At 53.4% G+C, this 15,336-nt stretch overlaps 4 protein-coding genes across 4 annotated transcripts; 2 read left to right on the top strand and 2 right to left on the bottom strand.

The window, feature by feature from the left end:
* Positions 1–224: 224 nt before the first annotated feature.
* COCSUDRAFT_59887 (hypothetical protein) lies at positions 225–3,408 on the top strand (the record flags this gene model as incomplete). Its single annotated transcript, XM_005643448.1, has 10 exons — positions 225–364; positions 505–571; positions 697–858; positions 1,272–1,436; positions 1,733–1,880; positions 2,062–2,166; positions 2,316–2,404; positions 2,777–2,856; positions 3,072–3,144; positions 3,289–3,408. The coding sequence occupies 10 exons, from the start codon at positions 225–227 to the stop codon at positions 3,406–3,408; spliced, it is 1,149 nt and encodes a 382-aa protein (XP_005643505.1).
* A 1,053-nt stretch (positions 3,409–4,461) lies between these two features.
* On the top strand, positions 4,462–9,504 carry COCSUDRAFT_20260 (AAA-domain-containing protein; the record flags this gene model as incomplete). Its single annotated transcript, XM_005643447.1, has 11 exons — positions 4,462–4,575; positions 4,865–4,960; positions 5,080–5,156; positions 5,469–5,640; positions 5,948–6,108; positions 6,410–6,547; positions 6,926–7,161; positions 7,647–7,861; positions 8,210–8,451; positions 8,853–8,991; positions 9,361–9,504. 11 exons carry the CDS (start codon positions 4,462–4,464, stop codon positions 9,502–9,504), a joined length of 1,734 nt encoding a protein of 577 aa, XP_005643504.1.
* Positions 9,505–10,303: 799 nt separating this feature from the next.
* COCSUDRAFT_59885 (hypothetical protein) lies at positions 10,304–13,149 on the bottom strand (the record flags this gene model as incomplete). Its single annotated transcript, XM_005643446.1, has 8 exons — positions 10,304–10,456; positions 10,662–10,808; positions 11,071–11,220; positions 11,460–11,504; positions 11,621–11,759; positions 12,072–12,286; positions 12,638–12,832; positions 13,138–13,149. The coding sequence occupies 8 exons, from the start codon at positions 13,147–13,149 to the stop codon at positions 10,304–10,306; spliced, it is 1,056 nt and encodes a 351-aa protein (XP_005643503.1).
* Positions 13,150–13,177: 28 nt separating this feature from the next.
* Positions 13,178–14,962, bottom strand: COCSUDRAFT_59884 (hypothetical protein; the record flags this gene model as incomplete). Its single annotated transcript, XM_005643445.1, has 7 exons — positions 13,178–13,288; positions 13,432–13,519; positions 13,704–13,902; positions 14,179–14,254; positions 14,448–14,564; positions 14,722–14,805; positions 14,906–14,962. 7 exons carry the CDS (start codon positions 14,960–14,962, stop codon positions 13,178–13,180), a joined length of 732 nt encoding a protein of 243 aa, XP_005643502.1.
* Positions 14,963–15,336: the final 374 nt, after the last annotated feature.

Raw genomic sequence — 15,336 nt, 5'->3', positions numbered from 1 at the left:
GTATACAAGTCCGTAAATGTTGGTTCAGTGATAAATTGTTGTGGACGGTTGAGGTAGAGAGTTTAGAGTAGCCACCGCAACTAAATCAAGAGGGAGGGATCAGCCAGCCAGATTACAACGTGCAATATACCAGACGTGTCTATAAGTGCTGTAGCCATCAGAATTTGGAGTGGCATCTGCGAGTTCCTATGGTTTGTGTTCTCCGTGCAACAGCTTTTCGTTATATGTTCCAGGAGCTTCGTCTGAATGACAGCGCGATAAAAGGAGAGGACTTGTGGGTGCCAGTCATGAAGGCAGGAGGCTATGAGGCTGTCACTTCTGGGAAGCTTTGGGCTGCAATGGGTCGCCATCTCGGCGCTCCCAAGTAAGCGCGTGCTGCTGATCGTCGAACTCTGCTGCATGCCACACCTTCCACCACTCGTGCATCTACACTTCTTGTGCAAACGGACATTTGATGAAGGAAGGAAATCAGCTCAGACTGATGCACTAACTTCTGTCATGCAGGGGGATGACAGATCTGTCGCACAGAGTGAAGAAGGCTTATGAGACCCAGCTGCTGCCCTTTGAAAGGGTACTGCTCTCCCACTGGCTGGCAGCTCCGGCACATTTGCAGGCCGTGCAGTATAGCAACCTGGATCCTCAACCAATTGAATGGACCAACAACATGCCAAACACCGTACTCTTGCACTTGTTCAGGCCTTGAGGAAAGGAGAGGTCCCAGGCGTGAGCGTGCCTCCAGAAATGGAGCCCAGCGCAAAGAGCAGGGCAGCGCCTGACATCAGCGGCCAGCACAAAGCAGCAAAGCGGGACGGCGGCCCGGGTCGCACAGCTGGCAGGGGCGAGGCAAAGCGCGCAAGGGTGCGTTCATGCTGGTACCTGTACCACTTCCCTGATGCAGGCATGCAGGGAAGTGTCATGCATGTGCAAGAATGTTAGGAGACATTCAGCTTTTCCCTGAGAAGATTTTTGCACGTTTTCAGTGCTTCTATCTCATTGGCTCCATCAGACATCAGACATGCATGGCTGATAACAGCTGAATTTGACCAATTCATGCATCACACTTGGTTGCAGCAGGGATGCAAGAACCGTCATGGATGCAAGAACCGTCATAGATACTATCTATAGTATAGGCCATGCCTGCATGCATATGCGCAGCGGTGATCCGAAGCAAAGGTGACTCCTTTTCTGATCATCATCATCATGGTCATGCTCAAACGAGCCTCTAGTACAGAGTTCTGTGAGAACAAAAGTTACAGCTTAAGTCCCTGCAGGGAGGAGGGAGGAATGGCGGCAGGGGTGGCAGGGGCGCTGCTGTTGCACGCTCATTTCTCAGCGGCATGGGGCTGATTGGAGCGCGTGTGCTCATCAAATATGATGCGGACACCGAGGACGAGCCTCCTGTCTTCTACATCGGCACTGTGAAGTCCTTCAGCAAGGTAAGTGGACCTGATAAGTGGACCTGCTTGGAATGGGGATCTTCAGCAATTAGAAGTTGACTATGATCTAAGTGAGCCTACACACGACTCCCCAGCACTGCTCCACAGATCATGTGTTCACTTGGGTATGCAAAGATGAATCTAGGGAGCTGTCTATTCACAGGAAGCATGGATTACCTCTCAAGACGTTTGCCTGCCAGTACAATAAAGCGGCTGCCTTGTGAGGAGGCCATGAAACAATTAATACGGTAAGCAAGTGCCAATGGGGTTCTGGAGCTTTGTGATGTGCTGGACAGGAGAGGCATCATGTGGACTTTGATGACGGCGACACAGAGGACATTGACCTCTCTGAAGAGGTGTGGCGCATTGCCAAAGCAGAGGATGAGGCTGAAGCCCAGAGCGGTGGCAAGGTTGCCATGAAGGAAGCCGACCTGGCCAACATTGGTATGCTCTCTCTGCCCGCATTACATCCTATGACTGCTTGTTGGCCTGCACTTGTCTTCTGGTGATCTAGCTACTGTTCCTTTGTCAACATGTCCTGTCACGCGCACATGGCTTCCAGGCCTGGCTTGTTTTCCTGCTCGAGTTACAGTCACGTCAGACACATGGGGGTTTGTGTCTGCAGATAAGGAACCTGGTGCGCAAAAGAAGGACTCTTCTCAGGACGCAGAGGCAGAGGCTGCAAAGCTGCAAGAAGCTGGGGTTGGCGGCAGCAAGCCCTCAAAAGATAGTATGTATCAGATTGAAAGCCTCTTGGATTCTTCCAACAACATTTACAACTTAAGGGTGCCTGTATCAGCGATGCAAACGAGTCAGTCTCCAAAGCTCACAGAGTGTCACATGGTGGCATGAGAGAAATAGTGAAGTGGCTGCATGCAGATGCGCTGGACCAGAGCGACGAAGAGCACTTCACTCAGGCAAAGGAACTGCAGGAGCCCGATGTTGTTGTGCGGGGTGAGCGCTTCAAGGTGCGTCGTATCTCCCCTGACGTATTCCTGCACAACCATGCAAGTGACCCTTGTTGGCACTGTTACCTATGCCAACACTCGCTGCAGTGTGCACAGACTTGACATGGCTCTCCATCATTATTGTATTCTCATTATCATTCTTATATGCTTTTCCTGCCAAGAGGCAAGGTGCGTCCTGCAGACAAGCTGCAGTTGAAGCCTGGCTGCCACATTATTAACCCTTGTTGGACTCGCCAGATCCAAACAAGACCCAATCAACCGCGGGCACAGTGCTCAATATTTACACCGCCCCACGCCAGCCGTACTTCCATCACAGGATTATATTCTGCATTTTTCTGCTCTGTATTGGACATAATGTGCTCTGCCTGGCAGGTGCGCGAGGGATTCATTGAGGGGGAGCGCTGCTATGAGATCTACGTCATTGTGGGACCCATGGACAAGGACGACATCAAGTGCGCACCCTCTCTCGATCTGACTACAAAAACATTCCTCTTGGACATGGAAAGACCCCCATGACAAGCATGATCTATGCTCAGGATATGCACCAGCGTCCCTAGCTCTACCTTTGCTTAGCTCAGCCATGTTGGGAACTGTTGTATGCACCAGATTTGGGTGCACCAGATTTGGGTGCAGACGACATGTGGGCAATGAAAGATCATGTGTGCAGGGTCAAGTGCTGGCCGGAGGGGCATGTGCGTGTGACGGGGACACCTCATCCTGGAATTGAGAAATGGACAAAGGTAATCCCTACTCAAGGACACAGCATTGCCTTCCTGCATTCCTGCACAGCAGAGCTTGCTGCAGCTGCTGCTTTTACGCCTCAGGTCAACTCTGCAGTGATTCACATCATTATGATTGGAAGTCGACGTGGAATTTGTGTCCAGGATCCAATTGAGCACAACATATACCTGCCCTCGCCAATTGACCCCTACTCAGCCAAGGCCCTCGTCACCCTCCATGGCCTGCTGTACATCAGTATTGTCATGGCAGCCTCCACCTCTTGAGGAGCTTCTCAGTACGCAGCTCACCTCACGCTGTGTGCAACGGCGCTTGAGACTTGCAATGGAGCACGCCTTGTAATTGTTCATGTGGTTGGTCGTGATATTTTGAAGCATCGTGGGTAATGGACCCAGTGGATTGTCATGGTCATGAACGATGTGTACCTGTGCTGTGCCAATGAGTTGTTCTTCTTTCTGTGCGTCTAGTTGTACCTGATAGACACCACCTGCGCTCCATGCTCTTATTCCTGAGCAGCAAGTCCTGGACCCAAGGACACCACTTTCTGTATCCCTTGAGAAAGTAGAAATCAAAATTCAGGCCTATGATAAGGACAGGGCACCACCTGTGCTGTCAATTGTGCTCATGTAGGTTGCAGTGTACACACATGTCGCGGCCCACAGCTTTCTTCTTCAAGTTCCAGCGTCAGGTCATGGCGTGGCACAGAGAGACCGTAAAAGATTATCTACATGTACATGCCTCCAGAACTGCTAGATCCAGCTGGGCTCTGCTTGTTCCAAGAAGCCCCGGCATGATAGGCAGCGTGCAAATTGTAATCAAGCTACCGTAGCCCATCGAGGCCGGGCCGGCGCCGGGTATAAATGTTACCCCAGGCTGGCCGGCCGCGGCTGCACACTGCTGCAAGTATTATTATACGGTACTACTGTAGCATATATACCATAGCATGATGCTGTGACTGGCAGCAAAATCTTGAAGGCGCCCTAGCATGCATGGTTGCAATCTGTTGGGCTATCATAAAGTACACAGCACGAGACCATCCCCTTTATGATATTGACAAAAGCACAATGTTTCCATGAAGCTCTGTGTCCTTGTCACGCATGCAGCCATGCAACGGAAAGGATTCCCTGTCTGCAGTGGCGTTCCTGCTAACCAGCTTTTCTGTCTACACCATGATATGATTTTCCGCCGTGGAATAGTGATCTGAGACCTTTCAGCTGTCAGACAAAGGCATAGTATTATTCTGTACAATGGCGTTGCGTTCAGGCGTCGTAAAATGGCGTCAAGGTTTGCAACTGGCGGCTGGTATAGCTGCAGGCAGTATGACTTATGCTATATGTGAATCGGACGCCAGAGCCCCATCGTTTGATCCTGAAGCGTTGGAAAGAGGAGCGAAAGCTTTGAGGGAAATCAATGCCTCCCCAAATGCGAAGAAGGTAACGACATGGAACTTGCGATCTGTTCAACTTTTTTCAGGAAGCAATTCAAAAGTTCCGATCAAATGGTGGATTCATATGTTGTACTTTGAGCGTGGTTCTATCTATGTGACGAGCCTTCTAGTTTTGGATGTTTTCCTTGTAAGACGCGGCTTCTCGGAGCTTCTATTTACTATAAGGACAGGCTTGCACAATTGATCGAGAGCAGCAGCTGAGGATATTCATATCGCATTCATTTTGGTATTTATTCTGACGATAAAAGTCAACAGCGCTTCGTCTGATGTTGCAGGTCATCGAGCTGTCTAGGCAGCAGGAAGTCACAAAACAACAGGAGTTCAAATCAAAGGAGGCTCAGTATCAGGCTGCCGCTCAGCAGGCTGCGATCGTGAGCTCCTAACACTTCTCACTGCGAAACAGCTGATCATACCAAGCTGCTTGCTCAATTACAGGAAACAAACCCAGCGTAGCTAGTATTGGTCCGTCAAACTCACCTTCAATTTGCAGGAGCGTGAGAAGGTGCACTGGGAGGAGCAGCGGAAGTCTATGCAGGCAGACCAGTACAACAAGGCGGAGCTTGCCAGGTACACAGCTCCTGCATCCTCCATGTTTGTCAAGAGATTCGCAGAGACCCATGCTCGATACAGCATAGGGATCATGCAACTCTCTGCCAGCTCCAATGCCTCAAGCCCTTCTTAACAGAACGATCGAAATATGGGGTGACCAGAAGCCGTTGAGATGGTTGAATACTTTGGCTGCCACGATGATGAGAGGATGCAACAGCTTTTGCCGATCAGCTTGAGTAGTATTGAATGCAGTCCATAAAGCAGCATCTTGAGTTGTATTGATCTCGGAATTTGGGAACAGCGTGGTCAGGTTGGCTGGCTGGCTGGCAGGTATGAGGATGAGCTAGCGAGGAAGCGCGCAGAGGCGGAGCATGAGAAGCAGCGAGTGAGGCAGGTGGAGTTGGTGCAGCTGCAAGAGGAGAGCGTGGCCAAGCAGGAGGCCAAGAAGTACGAGATCCAGAAGCAGATCGAGGCCGAACGCCGCGCCACCGAGCAGTACCGGGTGTGCACTCTGCGCTATTTGCATTTGGCAAGCGGAGAATTGCCTGTGTATTTACCTTAAATGATGGTTATGCAAAGTGTTCATGATGGCGCGTCAGTGAAGGTCAGCGGTCTTCATTGCGCTTGCCCATGCAATTTGCCGATTGGCAGCGACTGCACCATGAGCCCCAGTCTGCTTCCCACTGGTCATATGGAGGAAAAGCAACATCTTAATTCAAGGATTACAGGCATTCCAAACGCTCTGCCACAAGTGTGTGACAGGTCAGATGCCTCAAGAGCTGTTAAAGAGCGTGCCTGCCGGTGTTCAGGCGGAGCTAGAGAAGAAGGTGCAGCGGGAGAAAGCACTGGCGGAGGCGGAGGGCCGGGCAAGAGAGGCGCGCGAGAACGAGGATGTGAACCGGCGCGCGCTCACACTGCGGCTGGAGGAGGAGCGCAAGAAGCTGGTGGAAGCCATCAACACGACCTTTGGGTGCGCACACTGAAGCCCTTGCATTGTCCATGAAGCTGTAGAATACACGATAATCATCTTGGCCACAATGAAGTCGTGTCCTGTGTGCCAGCGCTAGGATGATTCTGCAGCCCAAAGAATGGCAAGTAAAAGTTTGGTTTAGTCAGCATGCAGACTTGACTTTTTGCTCTCCATATATGTTAATCATCCTTCACAGGGTTAGCCACATAAACAGGGCACTGGTGAGCGCGTGGAAATGGCTAGTAAGGCGATAATATCCTTGAGGCCATGTTTGATTGCTGACACCTTCTGGCTGGTGCAGGCACTTGGGCGCCGGGGTGACCTCTTTGTTAACGGATGTGGACCGGATGACCACGCTCATCGCCGGGCTGTCGATTCTGGCGCTCGGCGTGTACAGCGCACGCGAGTCAACCCGGGTGGGCGGCAAAGCCATCGACAGGTGGGCACGATACTCTCATCAAGGCCTTTGCTGCCTCTGTTCTGCCTCTGTATCGCATCAGTGCCAGGACATTGCGCAGCCCCAGTGCACATCCTCTCTGCTTTGTCAGTGTCTGCACTGGTCTTTGGAATGGCTCTTAAATACCCTGCTTGCCCTGGCGCCTATTGCTTTCTTTGCTTCATGTGTGTTGGCTGGAAGGACAAAGCAGAGCTGAGCGCTCTGTGCTGATGAAGAGATATGGGGTTTGTGGGCCTATGCTGCACCTCCCAACGGGGTTACACAGCTCAACATTGCATGCATAGAGCGATTGCAAGGGGAAGGTGCCGGTGCCCAAGGGACTTTTGTTGAAGATTGTGGTGAGCTGCTGCCGTGTGTCAGGTGGCTGGGGACGCCGAAGCTGGTGCGTGAGACGTCGCGGCGGCACTGGTGGAACCGCGCGGCGGGCGGCGGAGGCGGGAGCATGGAGAAGGCGACAGAGGCGGTGAAGCGCGACTTCAGCGATATCGTGCTGCCGGGCGGCCTGCAGGACCATGTGCGCGCGCTCGCGGCCGTCACCGCCAATACGCGCGCACACGGCGCCCCCTTCCGCCACATGCTCTTCTACGGGCCCCCCGGTGCGCGCAGTGGCCGGCCGCCTTTCGTAAGTTATTAGAGCTCTGAATGGTAGAGATGCCTTATCGTGCATCTCTGGTCTAGGGTGGGTGGTTGACTTGATAGGAGCGGGGATCTGCCCTGTCTAGCAGCAATGTCAAGCGTCATTGTGGTGGCTGAGTTTGTGGGGGTGCGGCGCACGACTCCGTTCCTACCTGTCAACAATAAGCATGCGGGGGAAGAGATTGTGAACACGGTGCTGCTCAGTCAGCTATGGGGCTAGGGCTCAGAGCCGAGGCAAGGCTTCCCAAGATGAGTTAAGCATTATGTTGCTATCCCTCATCTTGCCTTTCTTTGCTATGATTTCTAACCCCACTGCTGTCTCAGCAGCACTTCCCCATGTAACACCGAAAACAGGAAGGATGGCAAGTGCGACTTGAAGCAATGGGGTGTACAGCTGCTGGCGCTACAGATGTGTGTTCTGATGGGCGTTGTACGTGCTGGGCAGGCACGGGCAAGAGCATGGCGGCAAAGCGGCTGGCGCGGACGGCCGGGCTGGACTATGCGATCATGAGCGGCGGTGACGTGGCGCCCCTGGGCGGCAAGGCGGTGCAGCAGCTGCACGAGATGTTTGACTGGGCCGAGAGCTCGCGCCGCGGTCTCCTGCTCTTCATCGACGAGGCCGACGCCTTCCTCGGCCGTCGCGGCAACCAGATGAGCGAGGTGCGCGCAAGCAACAATCTCCATCCTGTCTCCGCGTGAGTGGTTTGCTTGGCAATGCCGAACCGGCTGTGATGCGCCGCATGTGTTTTTCTAAACAGCTCAAATTAGCTACGTACGTGTTGACTGCTAGCAGGGGCTTGTTCTGAGGACAGGAGAAGCCCTCGTGCAGTGCGCCATGTTTTTTGGGTCCCATATCCAGAGCATTCCACATGCACTGTGCTGTGACATGCCAAGCAATGTCTCCATTGTTCAGCTGGTGTGTGGTGCAACTTTTGGGTGAACGCTCCTCAACACTGGCCTGACGTATAGCTTCCCCAGCAAGTAAAGATGCGATGCAATGTACTACAGGGCCTTCGGGCGGCGCTGAACGCTGCGCTGTTCCGGACGGGGGACCAGTCGCGCGATTTCGCGGTGGTGCTGGCGACCAACCGGCCGGCCGACCTGGACCCGGCCGTGCTGGACCGCATGGACGAGGCGCTGGAGTTCCCTCTGCCCGGCCCGGCCGAGCGCGCACGCATCCTCGACATCTACCTCAACTCCTACATCGCCAAGGCCGGCTCCGACGAAGGCGCGCGCCCTGCGGCTCTTGTGTACTTTTCCTCTTCAGGTCACCCTTCGATATGTCTGGCAAAGCCCAGTCGTAACAAAATTGTTTGAGAGGAAAGGTGCATGTTGCACATGGATGCACCAGATACTGGGCATTGACAGCCCATTGATGATGCGGCGATTGGGATCTGCTACATGTTGTTGGAGCCAACTTGGCTCTTCTTCAGGTCATTGTGCCATGACCTGCGTGAAGAGCAGGGAGGATCAAACGATGTGTGGCGGCCTCTTCACAGCCAGCCACCGCGCTTCGCACACATCAGGTTGACCTAATTCCAGGCAAGCACAGGCGCGAGCCTTGCAAAAGATCAGGAGCCGAGAAATGCGTTTTGGGTGCGGCAGGTGGCGCGGGGGCGGAAGCGCAGAAGGGGCTGGGCGGCCGGCTGAGGGCGTTCCTGCGCGGACGCTCAGTGCGGCCGGATGCAATCCAATTGAAGGGGATCACGCCCGAGCTGGTGCAGGAGGCGGCAGCCACCACCGAGGGCTTCTCCGGCCGCGAGCTTGCCAAGCTTGTAGCCAGCATGCAGGTGTGGCGCTCATTTACCTCAGATAATAAAGCACTGCTTTCAATAATAGCATAGTGGTCGTTGCCTCAGGATTGGACCGTGTCAAGTCTTGCCTGCTTTGCGTCAGAAGATTTGCTTGCCACTTCAATTCAGGTGCTGCCGTGGTTCGCTGAGAGGGGTGTGGTATGGTTTGGCTTTTCTGAGCACGGTTGCTCCTTTTGTTCCCATCGAGCGGAGCAGTGTTGCCTGCGTGCCTCACGCTTGTCCCTGTAGCAAATGTTGCCGTGCCATGCATCAGGCTTGGTTTGGGAGGTGGGTTTCTTTGTTCATTTGCAGCCACACCACTTAGAAGTTTGGCAGCATTGTGAGGGCGGAGTTGTGTGGGTCCAGGCGTCTGTGTACGGGAGCAGAGAGGCGGCACTGACGCCCGAGATATTCAGGAAGGTGCTGCAGATGAAGCTGCGCGAGCACGAGCAGCGGCTGCAGTTTGAGCAGCAGGCTGGCGAGGAACAGACACAACAGCCAAGCCAGTGAAATCAGGACCTGTCATCTGCCTGCCCCTCCAAATAATAGGGGCATTTATATACAAATAATGAATAGTTTATTGTGTTGAGATTCTGAGGTCACCTTGGAAAGCCTGACAAGAGACACAGCCTCTGATGACAGCACTGCAATTGTTGCAAGTGCATCAACATGACGAGGACTGGCAGTATTGTGATGCGGGCTTCAGGCATTTGTAATGGAATGCTCACGTTTTGAGACTTCTCAGAGTCTGCTCAATGCCCTTGTGCATCCTCGCAACATATCATTATGAGCCATAGCAGGCAGGATGCATCATCACATGTGATGATTTACATGAATTGCTGCATGCATGCATCCTAGCATCTTTAAAAAGGAAAACAAGCGATATACATGTATAGTGATCGCTGACACAGACAATCACATGAATATGTTTTCAAATTTACTCCTACCGATGCCATACTTCAGTTCTGAGCATTTCCCCTACGTTCCTCCCCAGCCTTCTACCTGATCCCGCCATGATCAGTACAGATGTACAGCAAATGCCATAAGCAGAAGAACATTTGCGCAATTCAAAGTGCCGGAGAGATGATCCTCACTTTCAAGCTCAGTGTCTGTGCAGGTCTTGTGGAGTCAGTGTGTGCAAATCCACCGATCAAGGAGTAGCTGTGAAGCTATCTCCCCACCTCAAATGGGCAAGGCATGCATTCATAAAGCATGCAGCAAATTTCTCGATCGCTGGCAGCAGGGCAGCTGCATTGGCTGAGCCGCCACTACCTGCCTTGACACAGGCGGCATGCCTTTCTGAAAGCGGTCAATGGCCCAGCACAAAGGTGGTGTGGAAGGCGTGCTGGAGAGCATCGTGGATTGCATAGCTGGCATTCAGTACTCGGGCCAACTCTGGGATGTCCTGCACTGGAATGACCGGCACCGGATATGTGCCACTCCTCAGAGAAACCCCACACTCCTGCAGTCAGCAGGAGCAGCTCATCAATGAGTGTGCTGCGCCATACCAGATCATATGGGTCATGACACATCTGCCTTTTGAAAAGGGACGGGAAGTCATTGTTCGTGGCATGTTCTCAAAAATGCATGCAGCAGCGATATTGCTTGTGCTGGTTTGTCTTCTATGCAGGTTTGAGATTGGATGAAAAGTGGCGGCGGTGGCACACCAAATGGAATGTCCGCGGGTCAGGGACGGGGCACTCGCTGTAGGTGGTGTGGTCGATCTGCTCAGTCTTGAGGCCCATCTTCTTGAAGTCGCTTCCCAGCACGCCCGACGCCCGCCTCGAGCTCAGCGGCACCGTCAGAAAGTCAGCCTGCCGCACATGGCCCCATGTCAGCCTTTGGAAACCAGTAATGCTTGCGCAAAGCCGCTGTGAGCAGAACTGCGCGCTCTCTCAAGGATTGCAGCACTGGTTTAGAGTGCTGCTTCTGGCATCAGGATCACTTAACGGTGTTGCACAGACGCACTGTCTTTCCACACCTGCTTTGAATATCATGTAATAGATTGCCCCGCCAAGAGGTCAAGCTGGCGTTGCTATGATCCACTGAATCAAGGATGTTTCGGGGAAAGATGACCCGGAGAACTGCAAAAGGGAAGGGCCGCGCCTTTCTGTAGCCGTGGTTGAAGGGGTAGACCTTGCCCTCGGCTGTGCGGTGCAGGAATGCTGGGAGGCCGCTGGGGTCATGCTGCACCATGCCCGCATGCAGATACCGGATCGGCTCCGCCTGCGCATCACCCACGCTCACCTTGTCATGGCTCCTGCCCTTCACATTGGTCACATGATCAGCACAAATACAGCCAGAGGCCATAGGGAACACAACGCAACGCAGAACAACAATACTGTGCTCAGAAGCCGGCACGATTCTGCCACGTATCAATGTTACAGAAATTTGTGCGCAATAATGCAGGACATAGAATGAAAGGATATTTGAAGGAGGGTGGTGAGAGAGCCTGGGAATCTCACATTCTGTGCTGACGCGTCCAAGGGGCAGCTGGGCGGAATGGGCACCTGCGCAGCAAAGATACACTATGACTCAAGCATTCTACAGTTATATTATCCTCATTCTAAATGACTGACCACTTTGCTACAATTCAATGTGAGTGCTGATGAGGTGGCGGGCTGACCTGGTGATACTGCGCTGCCTTGCCGGCCAGGTGGAAGGCGAGGGAGAAGGTGTCCTTGTCACCATACATGAGCTTGTAGATGGTGTCCGCGTGCGAGTTCAGGAACCACAGCCACTCCAGCACGTCCGCATGCATGTTCCTGCGTGCACGTACAGGTGATCGCCATGTGCCAGAGACACTATCTTGGGCCCAAGTGACGTGAACACACTGAATTTGTCATGCCCCCAAACTTTTGCATGACTGCCGAAGGCTGCACAGACAGGCGTTGACCTCTATGCAGGCGCACAGCACCCTTGCTGTTAAGCATGCATCATTCCGGTTGCAACGTGCAAGTAATGTAAGCTGGGCACAGCAAGATTGGGCAGTTAATCATGGCCTGAAGGGTCTCGAGAAAGCTTTGTCAGCCGTCTGTGTCCTAATAAAAGCCCGTCAAGAAGACAGCGAAGAGCACCTGTTGAGCAGCAGCTGGCCGGACTCTGCGGCGAGCGTGGCGCCGGTGTAGCCAGGGAACTGGAGGCCAAAGGCGGTGTAGGCCTCGGGCTTGACCCACTCCAGGATGTCCCACCAGTCACTGAAGAAGAGCGAGCCGCTGTCCAGGTACTCGCGCGACTCAAAGAGGTACTCTGGGTTGCGCAGCGGCAGGTTGTCAGAGTCCAGCATCAGCACCTGCAGATATGCAAAGAATTCTGACAACGCTGTATCTTTGCTTCACATCGCGCATGCCAGGCATGGGTGACACGGCATGCACCTCTGTGTTGCCTGCATTTGTGCTCATCAGGGACAGTACAAAATGTGGCGAGGATTGCTTGGCTAGATGGTGGCAGAGGCAAAGATTTGCAGCAATGCAGCCCAATCCAGCGCATTGAAATTTTGCTTGGCAGACACTAACACTTTCCTAGGGGAGGTCTCCTTATGCTCCAGGCCTGTGCATGACTGGAGCGGCAAATCATGGGGATGCCATCAATGCATCTTGCATCTTAACTTCCTGAAACAGGCTCCATTGGGGCCGCAGCGCACCTCGTCGAAGGAGGTGACGTAGCAGAGGGAGAAGACTTTGAACTGGAAGCCCTTGTGGTCCTTGTGGCCCTCGTGGTCGGCCATGGCTCCCTTGGCGCCCTCCGAGTCGTCATGCCCCAGCTTCACTGGCCGGTGGTGCCCCGGGTACCAGTTGAACGCGCCCGCGTCCACACACCGCACCCCCGTGAAATCCCCCTGTGCGCGCCATCATCAGAGGAGTAAATATTAACTTGTTTTCTTGGAAAAACTCCTGAATGTACCTGATCAAGTTGTCAGTAGTTACTGGCCAGGTGGTCTATGTGGAGATACAGCTCGACACAGCATGCACAGCTGCCAGCCAGTCCAGAAGTAGACAGCGCTCTGCAATTTGGCAACTTTTCCCAGGGGTAGGTGTGAATTACAAATAGAGAGACAATTGTCCAGCTGGGTGGCTAAAAAAGGGGAGATGTACGCTTTCACACCGCTATAAGAGCCAATCAAATGAGCCTGGGCATGGCCACGGGCCAGTGCATCAGGTAGGGCAGCGATTTTGGGCACCATTCAGGCAGCCAGCCTTGCCTGGAATTTGGCGCAGGTGCGGTTGTCCATCTCGCGCTCGCCGTTGTACACAATCTCCACCGGCAGCGTGCACCCCAGCGTTTCCCTCAACACCTGCACCGGATTTATATTCAAAAGTCAGAGCAGAAAGACAGCCATGATCCGCGGCGGTGTGTAAAATGGCAGCATGCTGAGCTGTCAGGGATGGGAAGCACCGCTGTCATATTAAGGGGAGGAGAGCATGGAGGAGGTGTAACCTTAATGGTGGCATAGGCATGGTTGATGAGCGTGGTGCCTCCGCTGGGAATCAAAATGCCCCGTCTCGATACGCCATCCCCCGCCCTCCTATGCCAGCCCAGAAGTAACCTTCCTTGAGCCCCTCCGGAGGAAATTTTTGAACAACCATGTTCCAGAAGCTGCTTAAATTTCTCTTGATGCAAGATTATGTTATTTTGGCAGTGATGTTGCGGTCGGCAGGAAGCATATTGAGTGCTATGGACATGAGGCTCGCATTGGTGAAGGTGCTCACCCATGCTTCCTGAACCCGGCAAAGATGTCTTGGAAGGCGCTGCCGGCCAGCACCTGCTGCAGCTTCTCGGCGTCTGCCAGCAGCTGCGCTCCCAGCTCGTACTGCTCCTCCCCTGCGGCTGCCGTCATGTGATCCACCTTGGCTCGCGCCTCCCTCTCTGCTACCGCCCTCAACTCCTCCTCAACCCTGGCAGCCGCCTCTGCAGCCAGCACTTTACTGCTTGGGCGCAGGTCATGGTGTTGCTGCCCATGTAATTATAATAATTAACAGACTGAATGCCCATGTGACCACGTCAGGCCTGCTCATGCATCCCTGCCTTTTTTACCAGTGCCTTCGAGTCTAGCAGGTCTGGCTGGCACCTCAGAGTCGAGTGGATTACAAGTACCAGCATGGCAACGAGCAACTTGCTGCTTCAAGTGCTCATGCAGCATAGGAAATGCTGAAAGGGTTCCATGTAGTGACCTGCAATGCACACCTTCTCGTTGCTGCCTCACTGCATCCCGGTCCTCCCGCCGCCGCCTCTTCACTTCCATTTCCTCCTGTCTCCTCTTCTGCATCGCATGCAAGGGCTGCCTTGATAATCCAGAAAACACATTAATGCTTTGGTATTTCCTGCTGAGCTGGTGCTAGACAAGGGCTTTATCTGCTCAGGAGCAGCACTGTAGCAGACAGACTATCAAGGCTACAGCGGAACTCCTGTGTAGCCCAGGCATGTGCTTTGAGCCTAGAGAGCAGGAACCACACCTTAGCTTCCTGCATCTGCTCCCACTTCCTAGTAGCTTCTTCCTGCTCTGCAATCCTCTGCTTCAAGCGCTTGCGGTGCAGCCGCCCCTCCTTTGCACTCCACCGCTTTGCCATGCCCTGTACGATGAATTCTCAGCCCTCTTAAGCCCAAGCTCAGCACAGAAAAGATGACGATCATAGCGGGGCTGCTCTGAAGATGCACTGGATGTGATGTTGCTGACTGATGCAGCCACACACACAACCCGCTGACAGAGCGCAGTGCTCGTGTGCTCACCTTGAAAGCTGTCAGGATGCCATTGGAGAGCTGGGATGGTTTCTTTCTATCCCAGGATTTCCCCGGCAGTGCACCGATCTGGTCCTACAGCAGCAGAAAGCAGCTTCTAGAAATAACACAGCAAGACAGGACAACGCAGGCACGCAATGGTGGACATATGAGATTTCCCATACGGGAGCCTCACCAGGAGGGCATTCACTGCATCTGAATTCCCACTGTTCAGATCGAAACGCTCCTGCATCCACATTACATTCATCAAAGCCCGAATGTCACTTGCGGAAGCAAGGCAATAGGCTTTCAGGAGGGACCAAGACCTGCAGCCTGTGTAGCATGGCGGTGATATCTTCCCTGTCTTCCTTGGGATTGATATCCTCTCCAATGACTTCAAAGGCTGCATCCTGTACGTAAGCAGCACTCAGTTGCTCAAATATTTGTTGGCTTGCAGGTGCTTAAACCTGGAAAAAGTTGCAGAAGGAATGGCACCTCTTGGGAATTTTTTAGCTTGTCTGCCAAAGAAAATTGCAAGTCTGCTGTCTTCTGATTGTGGGTCTGCTGAGCCCCCGCTGTAAGGATGAGGCAGGTGAGCAACAGATGTAGGCCAGTCCCGGTAAATAG

This window comes from Coccomyxa subellipsoidea (assembly GCF_000258705.1).
Source record: "Coccomyxa subellipsoidea C-169, whole genome shotgun sequence".
Classification (NCBI taxonomy): Eukaryota; Viridiplantae; Chlorophyta; class Trebouxiophyceae; family Coccomyxaceae; genus Coccomyxa; species Coccomyxa subellipsoidea.
Note: the sequence above shows the minus strand (reverse complement) of the source record. Positions and strands in the feature narration are given on the sequence as shown.